Here is a 23,712-nt window from a genome sequence, read left to right as displayed (position 1 = left end):
CCATTGACTCTAGTAAAATGTTTTTGCAGGTTGGTAAAAACCAAATACTTGTTGTACTGGGTAAATATATTTACTTTTAGCTGTTTAATGAAGTGAGAGACCTTGAGTTTTGTTTGGCAAAGATGACCTTTTACTATCGGGTTTCATCAGGGGCTGGTGTTTGGTTGAAAGTGGTCGGGGTTTCCCTTGTGTGGAGAATTGTTAATGACTGGTCATCTTAATTGAGCACCTCATTCCAGAGGCAGTTAGTGCTCTTGAAGTTATAATTATTTTGGGGATGTTAAATGGGAAAAAAAATTGGGAATGTGGTGTTCCCTGGGTTGCCATGTAATATTAGTGACGTGTGACTGGGGAAAATGGTAGCAGAAAATACTGCTGGGAATGTGTGTGTAACATTCTTTTTGCTAATTTTTAGAGACATACAGTTCTGTGTACCAGACAAATAGGAATAGATTCCGTGTAGGATAGAGAGCTTTTCTTCAGGGAAACCTGGCGTGATTGAGAGAGAAAAATTTCCTTGAAGTGAGCGGAAACTAAGCACTGTGTATTATATTTCTTTGATTATACTTGTTCAAAATTAATATTGACTTGTGGGCTAAAATTCAGTAGAAAAGAAACTAGTTTAGCATTTTTGAGGATGACTAAAGTCTTTATGTTAAAATTTTTTTAAATCACCTAAGTAACACTTTACCAGGCAAAAAAGCATTCAGTCTAAGGTTGCACAAAGCTTCCCTGAGGAAGAATCCAGTAGTTCTTTGGTTGTCCTTTATCCACTTAATTTTTTGATCATTTGACTTCATATATTCTACAAATTTGATAAACCTGTCATTGTATCTCTTTCTGAATTATTAATAAAGTTGTTTAATATTAAGGGACAAATAAAGAAACTTTTTTATAAAGTTGGACAAAATTGACATGATCCATTCATTATAATCAGTTTTTTTATGAAGAGCTCTTCAGTTAGTAGTGACAAGTCTTAGTTACTACTGTTACTTATCTTGCATTTCTCCATCTCGCTGTAACTCAGTGCCTCTCAGTCCAGGGTGATTTTGCCTCTGAGGGGACCTTTAGCAGTGTCCAGAGACATTCTGGTCATCACAACTTGTGGGCGCTGTTGCATCTGGTAAGTGAGACGAATACTAGAACAAAGGGTGGCTGCGATCCCCAAATTTCTTCTGATGAGCCTATGTCAGGTTTCTAACCTTTGCATTATTGACACTTTGGGCCAGGTAATTATTTATAGTGGGAGCTCTCCTGCATACTGAAGTATAAGGTATCTGATTTATCACTGTTTAGTTGTACTTCTGTCCAGTTGGTTCACAGACATTTATTGAAGACTTGGCACATGTGTGAATCTTTCTCTACTTTCACAACCAAAATGACAGTTTGGGTTTTTGACTGAAGAAGTATTAAAAAGGAACTTTGCAGAAAAAGGCTCAGATTCCCTTTTTAAAAGTTTTTGACTTGTTGCTAAATAAATTACTTTTATCTCTGTAATCAGATCCCTCTAGCATAGTCTCCATTAATTTGTTTTTTGTTTGTTCCATACTGAAGGTAAGAAAATCAGAATCCCAAACTCTCAGCAGTATAAACTCTAGAATTAGACTATTTTTTTTTCTTGGCTTGTAAATAGATTTTTATATGAATCTGCACATTATTTCCTTTTTAAAATTTATTATCCCTTTAAATAAATGAACACATCTAACTCAGAGTGGAAAAGCAATCTTCTCTCCCAGCAATTCCTCTGTCGTATGTTGGATAATGCTAGTTTACTTGGTGATTGTTACCACATTTGCGCTTATGTTGTATATAAATAAAAATAAATGGTGTTTTCATAAGGAGACAAATAGCCTGGAGGGAGATTCTGAGTGTTCAGTTGCCCACGATTTTTGGCTAGATCTCAGAAACTTGACTTAGATTTATTTTTCATTGCCTTATTACAGGTTTCTGGGGAGAAGAGAACACATTTTGCCTTTGGCTTCTGACAAGGCAGGAACAAATTTAGGCTCATTAAAAATAAGAACAAATGTGAAAAAAGAAAGACAGCCGTAACTTTATTTGGAATATTAATCTTTACACATTGTGTAGGACCATAAAATATTTATTTTACATGAGGGTGGTCACAGAAACACCTGCTAAATGATTGCCTTTTGCAGCAGCTAATTATTCTGTGGGTTTTTTTTTTAACCCTCATCCGAGGATGAGTGTATTGATTTTATAAAGAGAGGAAGGGAGGGAGCGGGGCCAGAGCTAGGAGAGAAAACCACTGATGGATTGCCTCCTAAATGCTCCCTGATTGAACCTGCAGCCTCTTGGTGTACAGGATGATACGCCGACCAACTGAGCCACATGGCCAGGGCAAATTGCGCTGGTTCTACTCTAGCCTCTTCTGCCTTCTTTCTCCATAATGTATCGTATTGGTACAGCCTTTTTGATATGAAGGGCTAAAGTCATTTTCAGGCAACCAGTTCCGACACCATACGTACTATAATAACAGCAAGGCTGCTGCTTTTTTCAGGTTTTCTAGTTTTATTGAGGCAAGGTGACAGAATGCTTTCAGATATGCCTGTGATTTTATTAGAGCACCATCTCTTTTTCTGTATTCACCTTAGTGGAATCTCTTATATTTATACGAAATATCTATGTTTGGATCATGAGTTTACTTTTTTGTGTGTGTTAGTCCCGTAACTGTAAAGAGTATAGGGAAATTCACAAATCACGGGACACTAAGTACGTGTCAAATCAAGGAAGTCAATATTTTTTATTTTCTCATAGCTATTTCAGTAGAAATGCTCCTACTTCCCAAGGGTCCTGGAGAGCTATTTATTTGTGGTTAATGGAGAAAGGGGTGCCATGTAAGCAGTTTTTGCTCAGTCCATTGAAACACGTACTGAAATCTAATGTAGAATACTTCCATATTTTTCCTTTGAAAATCCATGTGTGATTACCATTTCACTCAGAAGTTATGAAAATGTCTATGAAATTATATCTGTGTTTAGGTATCGTAGTACATTTTCTGGATTTATAACCTGAAGACATTAATTTTAAATTCATGTATTCTAAGCCAAAAATTTAGGGAATGGCTCTATTACCCTCCACAATTGTGAAGAGATCTCTAGTAGAGAAGGATCATGAAAAGAAGCTCCCCATTTTGGGGTGAGATACACACACACACGTAGTGTTAAGACTGACCTAAAAGAACAGCATGATGCATTTTTATTTATTTTTTTTCCAGTTTGATTTTGCTGTTTTCATAAGGGTTTTGTTTTTTTTTTTCCCCCTGAGCTTTGAAACTCGGGCTTAATTTCTAATGACTGCATGAATCCATTATATGGCTAGATCACAATTTATGTAGCATTTCCCTGGTTTTTATTATTTAGGTGGCTTACATTTTTCATGTTCTTAATAATGTGATGAGTATATGTGTATACAAATATTTGTTAGAACCTCTGATTACCTCCAAGAACTACTGTGCTGAAGATTACGGACTTCTTTAAGGAACGTGGAAAATTGGGTGTATTGCATTGAATATGAGGTAGAACTAGTTGACTAGAGATATGCGTTACAAAGAATGGGGCATGTAGCTTAATGCATGCCAATGATACCTAGTATTAATAGCACTTAGATTAAAAAAAACCATGCAGTCTCTGATTCTAGTGACAGAATAAGCAGAGATGCTGATAAATAAAGAAAAGAAATAAGCAAAAAAAAAAATAAAGTAGAGAGGAAGGAGAATCCAAAGCCAGGCCTCTTTTGTCTCAGAAAGCTGAATAGTCAGAGAGTTCCCAGAAGATAGTCAATTTGTTGTAAAAGTATTAGATGGAAAAACACAAGTGTAATATACAGTTTTTAAAAAAGGAAACAAAAAATGAAAAATCACCCATAATCCTCTATCCAGAGATAAAAATTAACATTTTTTCAAATCTTTGATGAGGAGTTTAAAAGTATATATGAATGGGTAGATAAATATAGCTGGATATCAAGGTATCATTTAACTTCCCGTTGTGGCACCTGCTTTTGTCACTTAAACATATGAATTTCTTTGCCAGTAAATATCAACGTACATTACAATCTTCTATTGCATAGAATTCTGTTGCATCATTGAACACATGAATAAATGTTTAGGTTGTTTATTTTCTCATTTTATAAGCAATGTAAACTTGTCTCTATGGCCAGTACCCCTTGTGTATTTGAGGCTGTCTTGTTTTTGGTCTCAACTGTTAGTCCCTTAGTTTTTCCTTCATCTGTCCTTGCCCTCTGGCCACCTGTTTTCCATACTTTTGAATGAACAGTGCTGTGGTGAGCATTTTGTAAATATATCTTTGTGTATGTGTTTGTTTGTTTGTTTTTACTAAATCTTAGAAAAGGAATTGCTGGATCCAGGTAATAGGTATGCATATGGAAGGTTTGGGTTTTTTTTTTAATCCTTATCTGAGGTGATGCTTATTGATTTTAGAGAGAGGGGAATTGCGGGGGGGAGAGAGAGGGAGAGAAACATTCATGTGAGAGAGAAACATCGATTGGCTGCCCCTTGTACACACCCCGAGCAGGGACTGAGTCCTCAACCTAGGCCTGTGCCCTGACTGGGAATCAACCCTGTGACCTGCTGGTTTGTGGGATGACGCTGCAGCCAACTGAGCCACACTGGCCAGGGTGCGTACGGAAGGTGTTGGTACGTACAGGGTGGGGCAAAAGTAGGTCTATAGTTGTTTGTATGGAAAATAATACAATAGTTAATAGATAATAATGCAAGAATAAATTCAGTTTTGTGTACTCACAAATGTAAACCTACTTTTGCCCCACCCCATATTGCAAGATTGTCCTCATAAAGATTTTTAAAAATTTCTGTCATTGTCACATATGTGTTGGTCCCATATCCCTACACTCTTGTCAACAATCTTTTCAATCTGATGTTCTTGGAAATCCCCGATCTCACTAAATTTCATGCTAGTCTGTTACCTACAAATACTTGTGAGGTTGCGGGAGAGAGTTTTAAGATAGGTATTGCACATATCTGTAATACTGTCATTTCCCTTTCTGAGGCTGTACCAAATAGCAGTGATTGATACTGTCTGAAGTAATTTCTCAGGACAGGTACAATATTTTAGATTGCAAGGAAGTTCTTGAGTGATCAAGGAAGAACTGTAACAGACAAACACAGGGGTTGACTGAGTTCACTCTGTTCTGGGATTGTCTGTCATGTTGCTTCTGGCTAGGTGTAGTGGAAATGGAATGTTCATGCTTTTGGCATTTCTAAAGTGGGGACGGGGGAAGCCAGTGGGGGACTGTTGTTTCATAGTGACAATTTAATACTGTTCTTCATTAAGGGAATCCCTGCTGTCCTGAAGTACAGACGTTGAACTTGAAGCAAACCAAATAAAAATTATAAAGGTTAGCAGACTTTCAGATAAGATTAGAAGCCTTATGTATGCTAAATATGCTTTTAATTGTATGCTTACTGCACTAAGGAGGTAATTGGTTGTCTGTGCTTTGTAGGTCTCACTTTTGTGGTTTTCTTATTTTCTTTTTTATTCAAGCCAGGATATCAGCAATGTTGTTTTGAATCTTCTTCTTTTTTTTTTTTTAAAGATTTTGTTTATTTTTATTTTTAGAGAGGGAAGGGAGGGAGATAGAAAGAGAGAGAGAAACATCAATGTGCGGTTGCTGGGGGTTATGGCCTGCAACCCAGGCATGTACCCTGGCTGGGAATCAAACCTGGGACACTTTGGTTCCCAGCCCGCGCTCAATCCACTGAGCTATGCCAGCCAGGGCTTGAATCTTCTTTTAAGTACAATTTACATAACTTGTTTTTACTGCTAAATAGAAAAGTTTGTTGTTGGATGTTAAGGTTTGGTTATGTTGCAGCTTAACTGAGTTTAAGGTTTTCAAATAGACCTGCTGTAAATTATGAAAAAGTCTTTGGGCTTCATGAAATAATTCATTATGTTATTATTTTTGAGGAAAGGAAAGGAGTTTCAGATTACATTCCCAATGACTAACAGGACCATTACAGATGATTCATGTGGCTGTTGTACTGATGTGGAATGTGATAATGGTGTCCCCCGGCCTTGCAAAGCCATCTGAATGGGACAGCTTCTCCTCTGGCACAGGTGGAGAAGGACTGGTTGTCAGGAAGCGGGGATGGGTGAGTGAGTGATGACCCTGGTCTTCCCACTCTTGTTACCATCGGCCTGAACTGAGATCTGGAAGTGTGTCAGGCCTTGCACGGGCTGGAAAGATAAGTGAATGAATCCTCCCTCCCCCATGAGCTCCTGCTTTTCCAGAATAAGCTGAAATTCTGGATTTTTATCTGAGTTTTCCATTTAAAAAAAAAATTCCAGTATCCTTACCGCTCTCCTTTCTGGCATCCATCAACTTGTTCTCTATCTGTGGGTATGAGTACATTTTTAATTAAGCTTGAAGGTAGAGTGACTATAGCTGAAGTTAAGTGAAACAGTGCCTTAATTAAAATCTTGTTGCAGCTTAAGAATGGTTATGAGAGGTGTTTGGAGGGCAGAGTGAGGTGTAAGTTTTAGGAAAAGTGGGCTTGTAGGGAACCGTATGGGCATCTTTAAGAGATGTCTTGTATACTCTTGCTTTTTAAATTGTGGATTCCTTTTTACATTTAGTAATCATAAACCCGTAAGGGTTCTGCTTTGTAGAGTTTATAGCTTCACTTTAATATAAATATAAAAATTAGAAAGGCTAAATCATCTTTGAATTTTACATTATCTTAGGTACTTTCCTGTTTGAGGTGGCAGCCACCTACAAGTAGCAGCACACCCGATACCAGAGGCCCTTTGCAGACGCTAGTGATTGAGGGAGGGAGCGCTTGCAAGGAGCTGAGACCCACCCATCTGTGGCCTGACACGCCCGCTTTTGAAGCAAGCCCTCCCATCCCCACAGCGACCTAGTAGTATTCATGATTACCTCTCAGATTTTTAGTTTTATTGGGTTTGTTATTAGGCCACAGCAAAAGGCGTTTTCTCTTGTGAATCACCGAACCAAAGGAAAGAAGCTGGTGGAAGTGGGTGCTTGATATAATTGGAATTGATGTTTTATCAAACCGTATTTGGTTGTATTCCATTTAAGATGAAGAAGATGACTTTACGTCTAAGAAGGCAGCCTCTAAATCAAAAGAGAACGGACGATCTACAAATAGTTACCTGGGAGCATCAACCGTGAAGAAGAATGAAGAAAACACTAAGACCAAGAGTAAGCCTTTATCACCAATAAAACTTAGCCCCACCTCAGTGCTTGATTATTTTGGAACTGCAAGTGTCCGAAGATCAGACAAGAAGATGGTGGCAAGCAAGCGAAAAGAGGTGAGTGTTCTTCATGTAAGCAGGAGTGTTCAGGGATGTTGGAGAATGTTCACTTACTGTTATTAAGAAGAGGAGAAATTTGGATGTCATAGTAGGTCATCCTATTTTACTGATGAAAATAATTTCCCTGTGATGATGGACACAATGTATTGCCATCATTTTAGAGGATGAGGAAGTTAGAATAATTTTTTTATATTTGAAAGTGGGAAAAGGTTTAGGTTGTAAGATAAAATTATAATTCTTAGGATTTAAATTTAATACTCAGAATGCAAACTAGTTTTATTGTTAATCTCAGCCAGACAAAATTGGACAATAAATTCGTTTCCAAATGAGGCTATAAGTGCATGATTTATAAGTAGAGCCTACCTGTGCTTCACTTTTGACACTTTATACCTTGGCTGATGTTGGATTCACCCTTTTCTGGAAATTTAGGAAGCAGAAATACAGATAAATTATAGTGAAAGTAGTCCCCCCGTGTTAAAACCTGCTAGGTAGTGTTTGTTGATTCCATTGGCACCTCCATAGGACAGTGTGATCATTCTCACCTGCTGGTTTGCCGGTGTTGTAGACTCCTTCTCAAACCGAGGCATTCATCTACAAGTGGTTTTCTTTTGTGTTGGGGGGGGGTGCTTTTCTTGAACATTTCAATAGAATTAAGTAAGGACCCTGACTTTCTGGCTGGTGTGAATTGAGACTGTTTCATTACTGATAAAGTTAATTCTCACTGTATTTAATCAGCTATAGTCAAGAAAAAGCACCTTATCTTTAACTTGAGGTTTATGCTGATCTTGCTTGATTTTCTTTGAAATACAGCCTTCACAAAACACAAATGATTCCAGATTGAATGATGAAGCCATTGCCAAGCAATTGCAACTTGATGAAGATGCAGAGGTATTGCCATTTTGTTTAGATATCGTTCACAACTTCACGTTTAGACTTGTTGTTTAGTCCACCCAGGTAAACAGTCAAGATTGTTCTAGGTCCCCTGGCCAGTGGGTCAGTTCGTTGGAGCATTGTCCCTTACACCAAAAAGTTGCGGGTTTAATTACTGGTCAGGGCACATACCTAGGTTTTCGCTTTGATCCCCGGGTGGAGCTCGTGCGGCAGGCAACTGATTGGTGTTTTTCTCTCACGTGGATGTTTCTCTCCCTCTCTCAAATCAATAAACATATCCTTGGGTGAGGATTAAAAAAAAAACCAAAAAGATCATTCTAGGCTAACTTTAGATTGAGTCTCATTGTAAGAGTTATGTATAAAATAAGTAAAACTCTAACATGAAAATCTAAGTTTTCTAAAATAATGGTAAGAGCAGGGGATAATTGTTTATTTAGAGATATCTTACTACATTTCTTTGAATGGAAGCCTCCTTTAGTGTAGTTAAATAATTTAATTTGGTCATAACTCTCTTCACTGTGGGTGATCTCATTCACTTCTGTGAGTTTCATTGGTCTGGATATGCTGCCGATGACCCCTAAATCGGTTTCCAGTTCAGAGTGCTGTCTTGAGCGGTAACCTGTATATTCATTCAATGAGTATTTGTTCAGCACTTCCCGAGTGCATGGCACAGTTCTCATAATAGGTGTCACAGATGCTACAGTGAAAAACAACTGTGTCAGGTCATCATAAGTGCTATGGAGAAAACTAAAGGGGTAATTTTGGGGTGATCATTAGGGTTATGAGTGCTGTTTCCTTTTTTATTTTAGAATAAACACCTTTATTACGTGAGCTGGGATAGGAGGGAAGAGGATTTGTTTGCCTTGTGGGCCTTGACTGTGCTCAGAACCCCAGCTCCTTGTCCTCCGGCCCAGGGCCATCTGCTCTGCGGCGTGGGCCTGGTCTCGGAGGGCGCGCGCAAGAAGCTTGCCCTGCTGGGACTGCGCCTCCACAACACAGCTGATTTGGCATTCTTTTTCCTTGCATTATATTTCTTCTGAATTTCCTTTGATCTTTTTTAAGATCTCTTCCTCCTCAGGAGGCAGCTTGGCCTCCTTTTTGCGGCCCAGTGCCCAGTGGGACCTGTACCACTGTTGGTGTGGTGTGCTGGCAGTGAGCCCCACGCAGCTCTTTACCCGGGGCTTGGCGTGGACCGGGTCGTTGTTGGGTACACCAGAGTCCACATCAGTAATCCTTGTTTTGCGTGGACCACACTCCGAGTCCCAGGGGAAGGTGCCCTTGTCTAGCCTCAGGGTACGGTGCTGCTTGTTCCCTCCGGACTCTGTGTGTGGGGGGCGAGGGCCAGTCTCAGTGCTGGCAGCTGGTGTTCCAGCTCATATTTCCGCTTTTTTTTCTCATTTTATTGTTGTTCAAGTACAGTTGTCTGCCTTTTGCCTCCACCTCTCCGCTCATATTTCCGCTTCTTGTGGTGGGGCTTCCTCTTGCCCCCAGTCTTGTGGTGCTTCTGCCAGCTGTCCCGGGAGACGCCCATGGCTTGGCGCCAGCCGCAAAGAGCATGAGTGTTCTGTTTTAAGTAGAGGGGTCAGGAAGGCCTCCCTGAGGAAATGATAATGGGGCATGACATGAAGCTGGCGCCAAGCCATGAGTCTGGCTACCCAGAGGAAGTCTTTCTCAAACCAGAACAGCAGGTGCAAGCATCCCGAGGTAGAAGAGATCGAGTTTGATGAATTTGAGAAATGGCCAGCAGCAAATGCTCTAAGTCAGGACAGGTCTTTAGTCCACACCAAAAGGACTTGGGATGGTACAGACTTTGGATTTTAATCTCTGTGAGATGAGAAGCCATTAGAGTGTTGAATAGAGGTAATGCAAATTGATGAATCTTCAAAGAAAATTATTCTGACTGCTGTGAGGCTAGTAAGCCGTGGTGGGGCCAGACCAAAAGCAGATCAGTTGGGACACTGTTAGGGCAGGGTAGGTGGGTGAGAGGTGCTGGTGGCTTGTACCAGGGTGATAATGGAAGAGGTCATGAGAAGTGGTTATAATCTATGCTTTGAAGATACAACCTTCAAGTTGTTGCTGGTAGGTTGGATATAAGGTAGGAGGGAAAAAGAAGATTCAAAGATAGACTCCATGTTTTTTGGCCTGAGCAGCTGTTGAGACTGGAACACTGGTAGAAAGAAATCAGGAATTCTATTTGGGACATGTTAAGTTTGAGACACCTAATAGGCTTCCAAATGGAGATGCAGAGTGGGTGGTTGGATAGTGGAATCTGGAGCTCAGGGGCGAGGTCTGAGCTGAAGTTGTGTGTTTGGGAACCACTAGCATTTGCATGAGCTTGTGGGGTGAGAAAGGTAATGGAGAAGCCTAGGGGTTGAGCTCTGTTAACATTTAGGTAAAGGTCAGGGAAAGGAGGGTGAGGGCACACAGGGGAGGCAGCCAATTTTCCCACTCACACTGATGTTTTTGCTCTCACTCTCATCTTCCCTCTCTCCCTTCTCCTCTCGCTAGATTCAGTAAAGGAAAAGGAAAAAAAGTGGCTAGTGAAGTAGGGAAATGAGGAAAGCTTGATATGTCATGGGAGCCAAATACTGGAACCTCTCCATCTCTGACAGAGGTTCCTGTCCTTGGTACCTACCTGCTGTTTGAATCCCCTTTCCGCTGACTAGCTTAAGTATCACTTTCTTGTATTCCCTTAACTATATTAGAAACCCCTCCTGCATACTCTATTGTACTTCATTGTAGCTACTATTAATATTTGTTAGAATTGCTGTTTAGGAACCTAATGAACAAAACAAACAAATGAGCAAAATAGAACCAGAGGCATGGAAACAAGGAACAGACTGACAGTGACTAGAGGGGGTGGGGGAGGGGGATAACGGGGGAAAGAAGGGGAAGGGTCTAGTCAAGGAACAGGTATAAATGACCCATGGACATGGACAACAGGGTGGGGACTGACTGCGGGAAGGGGTGAGGAGTGGTGGGCGAGGTAGGGGAGAGAAACGGGGGGGGGGGTGGGGGGGAATTGGGAGAACCGTAATAGAACAATGATAAAAAAAGAATTGCTATGGAAATGTCTTCCGATACACAGGCTGTGCACTCCACCCCCCTGGGCTGTCTCTGTCTCCTTCAGCCGCTGGGCCGCCCCTGCTCAGTTCGGTGCTTGGCGCATTGTTGTGAGACAGTGGTATTGTGCTCTTCTGGGATGTATTGGATTTGTTCACATTTTATTAACATGACAGTTTACAGTTGGTGTTTTCAAAATCTTTTTCCATCTTACTTGATTACACGGAATTACATAAACTACAAACCAGGTATCCACATGGCTCAAGGTAGCACAAATGGCCTAGGTAAAATTTTGAAATGATTTTTAGGGACCTGACTTTTTACCTGTCCCAAATGCTGGAGTCTTACCCCATCCTTTCCAAGCCAGGTGTGGTGCCTTGTGTCACAATTCCCTATTTTCTCCTTCCTGTGGCATTCGCTCAGAATCTTACCTGAATAATTTAATGAGTCTGATGAAGAGTTCTTAGGGTGTTAGTGACTGATGGTGTCTTTCCTAACTATCCCTCTTAAGATAAGTCCCTTTTTTCTCCTTTTTCACCCTCACTTTCACCTCTTTGTTTATTCCTTTGAGTGTGTGTCCAGTATCTAAACCAGCCTGTATGTAGACAGTATGTTAAACACCATCTGCCATGCTCACCATTGTATTCAAACATGGAATTTTTGATCACATGAGGGCATAATCACCAATAATGAATTTTTTATGGAAATATTTAAATTTCTTCTGTCATCTAAAGCATCTAGAATCCTCAGGGCTAGAAGTGTACTACATTGTGTGACATTTTGGAAGAACGGTATAGAGTTCTACCAGAAATCCTTGCAGGGCCGCTGGAGGTTTAGAGTTTGAAGGACCTTTTTATGGTGAAGATTTTCCTGTTCTTTTTAGCAATTAGATGTGTAGTTCAGGTTATGGTAAGGAGATATTAAACAATGGAATATATTGATGTGTATCTCTCAGGCTTATAGTTCTCTAACTTGACTTAGTTCATTTATTAGTAAGAAAACGCTTGGTTACTGTCTTATCAGACTCAATGCCAGTTTCCAAGTCTTTTTAGGATTGGATGGATTTTGAGGTCCTTTCATTTGTTTAAATAATATAGGGATGCCTTTGTTCAATTTTAGATTAGGCCATTTTATCAGGGGGCATAAAAACGTTTAATTTCTAATGAGAAATAATCACTGCTTCCCATTCTTTTCTGCAAGAGTTTCACTTTGCTGACAGTGAAAATCTGGAAATAACAGCAACGGTAACTAGAATGTCTGTGCCAACATTGAGTGTGTCAGGAAGGCTTCTGGCTGACATGATGACTTATGTTTTCAAAAGTCAGAACAGATATATTTGAATTAGTAATTGAAAATAGGAGTTTGATGATATAAGTGATAGTTATGTTTGTGTATAGCTTACTTTTGTGTGGAAAGAAAAAAATATAATTTCTTGATTTCTTAGACTCACTCTTTTTTGTGTCTTCCAGACAATTTTTTCCTTTTAGGGTGAGATTCTTTGCAGAGCTTTTTCTAGAGTTTAAAAATAACTAGAAATAAGGGATCTCTAAGTGTTGCATTAGGACCATTAAGAAAAAACTGTAGATTTTAAACTTTGTAAGTGAGAAATATGGCTTTAAAAATATGCCCAGCTTATCTGTCATGCCTGCAAAAGTAGATGCATTTGTTCGGAAATCTAATATGGCTTAGTGAGGCAAGCCCGTGATACTTAACTGTTAATATTAAAGGGAAAATGTTACTTTCTGGAAAATGTTCTAGTTTCTTCTAGGTATTATGAATCAACATTTAAAAACTTTAATTCACAAAAAGAAAAAAAGCAACTCACTCTGTTGACACTTTTTACAGCTGGAGAGACAACTGCACGAAGATGAAGAGTTTGCCAGAACATTAGCCATGTTGGATGAAGAACCTAAGAAGAAAAAGGTGGTGTTTCTGCTGGACTTTTTGCACTCTGAATATACAATGCAGATCAGTGTTCCCGTTCACATCTTCAGAGCTTGTGTACTCTAAGCTCTGGAGACAGAATCATGAGTAGCTCTCCTAGAAAGAAGCTAAATTGTTTTAATTTATAAACATGTTTTGGGGAGGCTCCTGGGAGAACTTACTCTTCCCAAAGGAAGGTTGATGGAGCCGAAGCCGACCGGAGCCCTGCTTCCCAGAACAGTGAATTGCAGCTCCTGCTTACTGTCTGTCACAAAGGGGCTCTTACGTACTTATTCCGAGAATAATGCTTACAGAGATTCCTGTGGAACCTAAAGTTTAGTGACTGTGTATTTACTGTCTTTTTGGGAAGCACAGTTTTGCCATTTCTAATTAATTACCTTCACGGTCTGCAATAGGGCAGTCTCAGATGATGAGTTTATTTTTGGGCATCTTTAAGAGCATTAAGATTTCTTTTTTAAGTATCGATTTATTTTAGACTTACTTTGAATCCCATTCTGTTAATATTGTCAGTATCAATATCTGACTATTTAAAAATACTTTACGGCAGTCAGATGTAAGACAGTAGTGAGTAGTGGAGACTTCATCATTTGAAAAGCCTTACCCCATCTTAAAGACATTCGAATTATAATTATTAAAAAAAAATACTGTGTCACACGTCCCAGTTTGTGACCTCTTTGGAAAAGGGAGTTCTGAGGGAGCAGTGGAGAGAGAATGGGTATTCTTCTGTTTTGAGAAAGTGGTCTCTTATTTTTCTTTTGAACTTTAGATTGTTCAAAAGAAAATGTAGTCTTTAATGTAGTCTTCTGGGTTTATATTTTAGTCCTTTTTTTTTTTTTTTGCCGTGGTGTTTTTCTTTTTTAAAAATAGTTTATCATTCTATTTCAGTTGTCCCCGTTTTTTCCCCCTTTGCCCTCCTCTGCCCCGCCTACCCCCCGCCCCCCCCCCCCCCCCCCCCCCCCCGCCCCCGCTTCCCCAGTCAGTCTCCACCCTGTTGTTCAAGTCCACTGGTCGTTCGTACATGTGCCTCGACTAGTCCCGTCCCCTCCTTCCCACCCTGCATTTTAGTTTTTAGCCTCCTAATGCTGGCGGTTTGAGAATTGAGATGAGAGACTCATGACTTGGGAAGAGCTGGGATATTTTTTTATGCAATGTATTTTTTAGACCCTTTTCATCCATTTTCACATCTGTAAAGTTAGAAGTAATAAAACATGTTTTATTTGCCCCAGAATGTTGTGGATGAGTGAATGAAAATTTATTGTATTATCCTGCTACTTTGGAAGATGGCTCTTAATCTTAAAATTCATAAATTAAAAACTTTGGCCAATGTTAACATATTTTGTCATAATAGTTATCCTAGCATTTGTCACATTTGACACTTTTAAAATTTTCTTAGGCTCTAAAGGACCCAGAAGAGAGAGAAACATTCTCATCTGTCCAGGCCAATTTAAGTAAAGCAGAAAAACATAAAGATCCTTATAAAGGTAATACTCGCAGGAAAAAAGTAAGCTGGAACATTTGCCTTTATAGAAGAAAATTTATGATAACCTTGTTTAAACATTTGGCTTAATAATTGCCTTGTATTGTTAAGTAGACACTATTTCATAGGAATATTGGAGCACGTTCCACTTTGATCCTTTGAAAGCTATTTAGATGTTAGCTGGTGCAGGATGCTATCTGCTGTATGATCGTTGTGAGAAATGTTTTACAGCTCCTGGCTGCATGTTAATTTCCAAGTATAGTAGTGCAACGTGTTAGTGGCAACGTAGGAAGACAAAGAACTAGATGTTTCAAGCTCATAGAGTGGACCAGCAGTTCAGGTCATCTGAAGCTCTCCCACTGATTGTCCTTAGGTTTTATTTTTTAGTGGTTCTGGTCTTTAGCCATCTGCTAGTATAGATGGTCTTAATCCTATAAGTTAAACTGTTCACATAGTAACTTTTAGTTTTGAAATTTCAGGGTTTGTGGCTTTCAGACTGTATTACAGAGTTTTATGTGACATTATAATCAGTAAGTTACCTCTATAAATTTCAGATCATTGAAAATTATGGGTGGAATAATGTCCATGTTCTTAGATGTAGTTTACCATATTATTTAAATTAATGAGTAATTTGTATTTAAAAACAGCTACCTTAATTTGAACTGGTTATGCAATGAAGTAACATAAATGTTTAATTTAAAAAAATAAATGTGATATATAAAGAACTAAAAATCTTAATGTAAACGTTATGAAATCATGTATGACATTGTGTGCTGCTAAGATTACTCAGTTGAGAAATGAAAAAAATCTCATTATTGGGTATCGTTTTCCAAAGACAACAATCATAATCTTTTCTGTTTTCCTAGGAAAAACAGAACAGTTTCTGAATGAAAAAAAGAACTACAGTCCTAAGAAGCAAACTAAATGTAAAAGTTCCAAAGAATCTCAGCAACATTCCAAGTCGTCACCTCACAAAATGGGAGAGACTTCTCCCAAAGCCAGTACCAAGCTGGCGCTTTTGAAAAAGAAGGAAGAGAGTTCTTCTAAAGAAACAGAGCCTGTGGCCACAAAAAGAAAAGAAAGTGCCATTGAACTGAAAGAAACAAAAAGCCCTAAGAAAATGAAAAGTTCTCCCACTAAAAAAGAGGTAGAAATTTTCAAAAAGTGTATCATGTTGGGGCTATGTGTTGATTTGGGATTGATTATTTTCAAGTTTTATTTCTAACTTTATAAGTCCACATAGTACCTTTTGGATACTATCTTATTTAGATGCTGCTGCAGAACGCAGGTTATTAATATAGCTAAATTAGCCAATAATTATAGATTGTTATTGTGTATTAGATATTGTGCTAAAACATATGGTATCTCATTTAATCTGGACAACACCCCTATGAGATATTTATTTTTATTACTTAACTTGTAAAGATTAGTAAATAGGCTGAAAGCGTTTAAGTGACTTTTATAAGACTAAGCAGGTATTCCTGGCTAGTGTGGCTCAGTAGATTGAGCACCAGCCTGTGAACCAAAGGGTCACCAGTTCGATTCCCAGTCAGGGCACATGCCTGGGTTGTGGGCCAGATCCCAGTAGGGGACGTGTGAGAGGCAACCACACATTGATGTTTCTCTCCTTTTCTTTCTCCCTTCCCCTCTCTCTAAAAAGAAAGAAATAAAATCTTAAAAAAAAAAAAAAAAGATAATCCAGCTGGTAGGTGACAGAGGCCAAAAAAAAGCCATGTAACATGGTGGCCCCATCATGGACCTGGAGCCAGTTCCAGGTCCTAGTGCTGCCACTGAGCAGTTGTGCGGCCCTGTCTGGCTCCTCCACCTCTCTGCTTTGGTTGCCTCATTTGTAAAATAGGGATAATAACGAGTTAATATGTAAAACCACTTAGAACAGTATCTGACACATAATAAGTTTTATGTAAGTTTTGCTGTTATTAAAATAATCATTTGTGTTTTTCCTGACTGTACTCCCTTTTACTCTTGTATAACAACATTGAGATACTGAAATCATTTCCAAAGGAAAAAACAGTGTGATAATGCAAAAGGGTTTCAAAAGTTTTCTGTGTTTTCATACATTTTGAGAAGTGAGTAGTTTCTTAGAATCTCAGTTTGGAACTACCTTAGATTCATAATGAGAAACCACAGTTGCTTCAAGCCTTCTGGGACTTAGACTTAAAAGCAGAATGTTGTCTGTTTTCACTGCTCGTCACCATTCTTCTCAGTGCAGGGCAGCGACGCGGTGATGGTTTCAGGGTCTTTGCTGCTGCTGTTTGTGGTCAGTGCTCATGAAGATGCTTGAGGGAGGAGTGAACTTTTTGGTCTCAGATTTTTCTTCAATAAATACTTACCTGGTGGATGAATGTTTTTCTTCAGGCACTCTAAACAGTTCAGTTTACAAAGGCTTATTTATCTATTTCCATTAAAGGAGAATTCCTCAAGTGGTACTGTTACTCTTCATTGTATTTTTCAAAGTTAGGATAGAAATGACCCAAATGTTACTTAAGCAGTTTTGAGAACTTCTATTTACTAAATTTAATCTATCTTGGTCAGATAATTTTGACTTTATAAATGGGTACACTTCAAAGTTATAAGTCACTTTAATTCAGTATTATTATCTTTTTCATAGAATTAATGTTATAAATGAATAATTTCTCGATTTTGATATGTGCTGGGCTCTCTGGTGAAGCTTGTTAAAAAGAAGGTTTCCCAGGGCGTGCAGTCTGGGCAGGTGTATTTTAATAAGCCTCTCAGATGATATGTATGCACGCACACTAGCATTTGAGACCCCTGGTTTAAATGTAGTGTTCAGGTCTAGGACCAATCTATAATGGCTTATTTAATTTATAACAAAAGCAACTTGTTTTATTGATTAAATCATTTATTTATATTGAAGTAGTATTTGTCTACTCTCAAAGGTACTTGAGGTGGCTTACAAGTTAAAAATAATGTAAAACAGGAAGTAGTAAAAACAGCAAAGATCATTTTTTGATGGTTTTTGAGTTGGAATTATCTAGGATGTTTTCCCCACAAATACACATGCCCTGGCCATAACCCCATATCTCCAACTCAGAAAATTGGGGTGAGTCTAGGGATCTACGGTTGGAAAAAATTCCCCAGCGTTTTCTGAGAGATACCCAATGTAAGATTTCCCGAGTAGAGTAGGAGAGATTAAACCTAGCAGGGAGAGTGGCGGCTTATAGAATGTGTCTGGTTTTTTGAGTGAGGCTTGCCTCTCGGTGTATGTGACACCATCGTCTGTCAGGCTGCAGCGTGAACGTCCCAGGGGCGTGGGACCCTCTAGGTTGTTTCAGGGGAGCACAGAGCCGTAGGATAAATGTAGGATAAATGTAGGATATCTTCTGGTGTGAGCAAATTTACATGAGTATATTGTGAAGTAGAACTCAAAATTCACGTGCATATTTGAAATTTTATAAAATACAATGTTTTGATTTTTTTTGCTTGAGGCTGGCGACTTGGCTTATGCACCTCATCTGCCCTGAGACACCTGTGTGTCTTTGAAGAGGGTGGAAAGGTGTGACAAGGGCATCAGCCTTTGGTGTGTACCAGCCAGGTGTGTGTAGGACGGGGACTGCTTTTGTAGCTGGGAATGTTAACTTCAGACCAAGTACAGAGTGACTTAATGCTTACTTGTTAGTGTGTATTTTTAATTTTACATCATTTTGCTTGACTGTTCAATTTCCTTTCCTTATCCTTAAAGTCTGTAAGTCCTGAAGATTCTGAGAAGAGACGCGCTAATTATCAAGCATATCGAAGTTACTTAAATCGAGAAGGTCCCAAAGCTCTAGGCTCCAAGGAAATCCCGAAGGTAAGAGTGCTGAGAAGGCACAGCGTCAGCGAACAACTGAAGAGAACAGAAAAGCTGCAGTCACCGTATTTGCTAGTTAGAGCTTTTTATTCCCATTACGAGTCACTGCTTGGTGCTTAGAAAATCTTTCTTTTAACTACAAGTAGCCCTGGTAGGGCTGGGCTTCGAGGCAGGCAGCACTTACAAGATTCTGTGCCCTCCTGGCACTTAGGGTCTGACTCAGGAAAGAGGCCTCAAGTGAATGATTTACTTAGAACTGTGATATATTCGCCAGCCTCGCCTCTTGTACGAGGTGTATGGAAGCCTCTCTGCTTGAGAGGACTGTAGGCAAAGTGGTGTCCTCAGGGGACAGTCAGTGTCAGTGAAGGCAGGGCTGTGCGGGCAGGGCTGGAGGAGGGGCCGAGGGCACTGGGTGGTTGCTGGCCCCACGGTGGCAGTTCTGGAGTGGGAGAGTTTGGTGGGGAAGCTGGAGGTGCCGAGATTGGGAAGGTAAAAAGGTACTCAGCGCCACAGCGGATGGTACTTCAGGGGATGATAGATGATTGGGGTGTGGGGTACGGCCTTGCATGTTGAAGTTTATAAAGTTATTTTGAATTTGTTGAGAAGCGTTTACCTGTAATGTTCACAAGATCACTTTAATTGCAGAATCTTTCCAACCAGGAGATAACGTGATCTTGCCTTTAAGTTATGTACAGGTGGTTAGGTTTATCGTCATAGGAGAAGGCTTCTTCTTCTGTGATAAGGGACCTTGAGATGTCATTAGTCAAACCTTTTCTCTCCTAGCTGATTCAGAGCTTTTCTCTTCTTTCTCGTGTGGTAAAGGATTGAACTTGTATTGTGCTAGCCTTTGGATTTGGTTTAGCTTCCCTTCAAGCCTGTTTTAAGTCTGTTCAATTTTCTAGTTACAGAGTAATAAGTAACTTGGGATGGTTTACGTAATTTTCATTTTGCTTGGTTTATCTTTTTTGAATCATTGCAGAAATAAAAAAATGTCTATAACTATACACATTTCTTTTTTTCTGGAGTTTATTCTATTTTATTTATTTTTTTCACATTTTTTATTGTTGTTCAAGTACAGGTGTCTCCATATTTCCCACACCTACACATTTCGATTAAGATTAAATGTCTCCATCCAGCTCACTTTGGCCAGTGTCTTTTAAGTTATCCTTCCAACTAAGAGATAATATGGTTTTGCTTTTAAATTATGTACAGATTGTTAGATTTCTGTCGTAGGATAAACAGCCAGAGAGAAGTGCAGGAGCTTGAACTTGTTTAGCTTTTCAGAATTGAAGCTTTTCTTTCTTAACAATAGCAAGAGTTTCTGTAGGTGGATTGTATCTAGTTTACTTAAAGTTATACGAGCTCACTAGTGGTTTAAATATTAAAAATAATAATGAAAATAGTATGAATGGATAGTTTTAATAAGCTTTTCTAACTGTATTGAATGTATATTTTCTGTTGCTGGTTTTGTAAGTTAGTTTCTCAGGATTTTAATTTCAGTTTCTGCTTACTTGCTGTAAATTTCCAGCAGATTTTTCCATGCTGAGATTATTTATGATGTCAAATGAGAAAAATCAACTTCCTGCAATTCTGATGCCAAATATTTCTTTGGAAAGCTACCATGTAATTTCCTCTCTGCTTGAACATTTTGGTTTGCAGGGAGCTGAAAATTGCTTGGAAGGCCTCACATTTGTGATCACAGGAGTGCTGGAGTCCATCGAGCGAGATGAAGCCAAGTCTCTGATTGAACGTTACGGAGGAAAAGTGACCGGAAACGTCAGCAAGAAAACAAACTACCTCGTCATGGGTCGTGACAGTGGACAGTCCAAGCGGGACAAGGTGGGTGCTGCTGTGTTCTCGGCACTCGGAAATGCCCGCCTGTTTTGGCAGGCTCCTGGCGTGGCCATTTGTAATAATGCCCTTTACACAGAGTTAAGAGAAAGAAAGAAAGAAAGGGAAAAGGAATTCCTTCCCCATGTTATTTCTTCTGCATGAAAGTTGGCTTTGATCCCAGGCTTTTGGTTTTCCAACTGAATGCGCATAACTCCTGTTTACTTGACTTTTTTAGTGTAGTATTCTAATTTAAGTATTTTTTTGAAGACTGAAGCAAATAACAGTTTTCTTGTTTTTTAAGTCCTAGGTACTCTTATGTATGCCACTTAAGTTTCTTATTGGAACTCTGTAAGTAGGATTGTGTTTGGCTCAAGTAACAGAATACTTTGCTAAGGTTGGTTCAAACAGAGCTGCTTGTTTCCTTACGTAACACGAGTCCCAGAGGTAGGCAGTTGCTGCGGACGGTTCAGCAGCTCAGTAATGCAGTGAGGCTAGTTCCATTCTCTGCCTCTTTAGTCCTTATTTTGTTAACTTTAGACTCTGTGCACGTTGCCTTGTGTGGCGAGATGGCCACAGCTCTAGGTGTTCACAGCAGAAAGAAGGGGGCAGTGGCAAGGTGTCGTGCTAGCTGTGACTGGCTTTACAAGAGTGTTCCCTGGGACTCCTCTTGTGAGATTCCACTTACGTGTCGTTGGCCAGAGCTGCCGTGTGGCCATTTAGTGCTGTGACTGGAGTTGGGGGGATGAGTATTCTCCTGATTGCCTTAGACTGGTCGTAGTTTGTCACTGGGAGACGGACACACTGGAGTGGGGTTTGCAGGGAGGGAAGTGGGGAAGGAGTCTGCCCGACAGGCCGGTCCGGGAGGGGATACAGAGCGGACTGAGGGCTGGTGCCTGCCCTTTCGAGGGTCGGGGGAAAGGGAGAGCACTCCAGAAAAGTGCCAGTGTGACATCTCAGGTACCAACTTATTCTTAGGGATGCATTTGTCATTTTTTCCCTTTCAATGGCACTTTTTCATGAATATGGTTTCAAAAAATAATTCTAGCATTAGTTTACAAGTGTGTTTTTTCACCTATTAAAAGGCCTTAGAGTCTTTTTTTAAAACAGAAGTAATGGTTAGAAGAATACAGGTTTTTAATGGCTTGCATTTTTAATCACTAGGCAGCAGCCTTGGGGACAAAAATTATTGATGAGGATGGCCTGTTGGATCTGATCCGAACCATGCCAGGCAAGAAGTCCAAATACGAAATAGCAGTTGAAGCTGAGGTTTGTATAAAATGAATTTGATTTAAGTTGGTTTATAGCAACTTTCCCAATTCATAGACATTTCTTGAGTGGGAATTTGATTTAAGTTGGTTTATAGCAACTTTCCCAATTCATAGACATTTCTTGAGTGGGAATTTGATTTAAGTTGGTTTATAGCAACTTTCCCAATTCATAGACATTTCTTGGGTGGGCAAAAAGATTGACTTCCCCTTCTGCTGCAAACGAACCTTTCTTACTTCCTTTTGAGTGGGTTGACTCCACTTCTGGGCGTCTTCTGTGGTGTGTTTCCTTACCTTTTTAAAAGGAATGTGAGGAGAGAGAGAGGACCGTGTGTCGCACTTACCGTATCTACTTGTTAAACTTCCCATATTTTCCATATTCTTGCAGTGACTTTGTGCAGGGTTATCGCTTGAGAGTTCTTTAAAAGATACCTGGAAGGATCAGCATGATCAATTCATTTTCAATGAAAACTGTATTAGAGCTTTTTCAGTTATGCTAGAAACCCAGCCCACATTAACTTTAGCAAAAAGGGAAAATGGTGGCTCATGTAACTAACCTATGGGCAGGGTGGGCCTGGTGTAGGAATTACTAGAGCTGGAGAATTTGGTGTTTTCAGGGCCCTTTTGGGTTCTGCCTCTTTGCCTCTCCTAATGCTAGCCTCGTCCATTCCCATAGGTACAGGTCTTTTCCAAGCGCAGGACACAGGTGTGCCTGTAGCCAAGGTTCTTGTCTTCTTTCTGTTCCCAGGTCCCACACTGCATTTAGTTGCTGCAGCTTACTCTCCTTCTATCTGTGACAGTTCTGTTGTCATTCCTGGAGGAGCCCTTCCACCAAAAAAAAAAAAAAAAGGGATTTCTTTGATGTTTTCTTATAATTAGCTTGAGGTTTTGCACTTTTGGTGAGGTTATCACGGAAGCAGTACTGTGCACTTACTTCACAGTGCATCGCATCAGACGTCTGTTACGACGGGTGATAGTAACCTTGGCTACTTGGTTAAGTTAACGCCTGCCAGGTTTCTCCACTAGCAAAGTGAGTCCTTTCCCTTTGTAATTGATAAACGTATTGGGGAGATACTTTAAGACAATGATAATACCTTGTTTCTCCTCAGACATTCACTCAATAATTTTATCATTCACTAACTGGTAAAGAGGCACTAATTTATTTATTTATTCCATTTTTTTAATGATTTTATTTATTTACTTTTAGAGAGGGGACGGGAGGGAGAAAGAAAGGGAGAGAAACATTGATTGGTTGCCTCTTGCATGGGCCCCAAGTGGGGACTGAACCCACAACCCAGGCATGTGCCCTGACCAGCAGTCCAACTGGTGACCTTTCGTTTCACGGGATGATGCCCAACCAACTGAGCCACACCCATCAGGACTTTTTTTAAATTCACACCACACAATTTATTACTTGGTTATTATTCACGTACCATTCTTAAAAAGAATTCACCCCTTTTCACTGTTATTCACACACCATTCCTAAAATCAAAGAATTCACCCGTCTAAGTCTGTAAATCATAAATCAGTGGTTCTTAGTGTATGCACAAGGTTGTGCAACCATCACCACAGTCGCTTCCAGAACGTTTTCGTCACTCCCTGAAGAAACCCCGTGCCCATCGGCAGTCGCTCATGCCGCCCCCAGCAGCCACCACTCCACCTTGTGTCTGTGGGTTGGCCTGTTCCAGACCTGTCATTTAAAGGGGTCATGCAGTAGTTAGCCCTTTGTGTCTGGCTGCTTTCACCTAGCAAAAAGTACTCCTTTTTATTAGTGATTAATATGCCATTGTGTGGATACGCCACAGTTTGTGTGTTCAAAAGTTGGTGGACATTGGGCTTATTTCCACTTTGGGGGTATAATATAATTATATATATATATAAAAAATATAGTAATGCTGCTGTGAACGTTTATGTACAGGTTTTTGTGGAAGCATTAACTCTTTGAAAACTTTATTTTTCACTTACAGTTGACATATCATACTAGTGTCAGGTATGCGGCATGGTGGTCAGACACCATGTAACTCACAAAGTGACCCCCCGGAGTCTGGCACCCACCTGGCACCATGTATATATGACTTGGAG

The 23,712-nt window shown here is 39.8% G+C and overlaps 1 protein-coding gene across 5 annotated transcripts in view; it reads left to right on the top strand.

The window, feature by feature from the left end:
• Positions 1-23,712, top strand: part of RFC1 (replication factor C subunit 1) — a 63,273-nt gene that overhangs the window by 22,855 nt on the left and 16,706 nt on the right. For 4 of the 5 annotated variants that reach the window (XM_036019848.1, XM_036019847.1, XM_028506953.2 and 1 more), the window contains exons 5-12: positions 7,093-7,325; positions 8,139-8,216; positions 13,128-13,205; positions 14,620-14,707; positions 15,570-15,850; positions 18,425-18,532; positions 20,192-20,371; positions 21,527-21,631. In XM_036019848.1, the coding sequence (XP_035875741.1) occupies positions 7,093-7,325; positions 8,139-8,216; positions 13,128-13,205; positions 14,620-14,707; positions 15,570-15,850; positions 18,425-18,532; positions 20,192-20,371; positions 21,527-21,631 (1,151 nt within the window). Of the gene's footprint in view, positions 1-7,092; positions 7,326-8,138; positions 8,217-13,127; positions 13,206-14,617; positions 14,708-15,569; positions 15,851-18,424; positions 18,533-20,191; positions 20,372-21,526; positions 21,632-23,712 lie in introns of all 5 variants that reach the window. The other variant, XM_036019845.1, reaches the window with a different exon arrangement.

The sequence above is a fragment of the Phyllostomus discolor genome, chromosome 1, assembly GCF_004126475.2.
Source record: "Phyllostomus discolor isolate MPI-MPIP mPhyDis1 chromosome 1, mPhyDis1.pri.v3, whole genome shotgun sequence".
Classification (NCBI taxonomy): Eukaryota; Metazoa; Chordata; class Mammalia; order Chiroptera; family Phyllostomidae; genus Phyllostomus; species Phyllostomus discolor.
The sequence above is the reverse complement of the archived record's forward strand: the minus strand, read 5'-3'. Positions and strand labels throughout refer to the sequence as shown.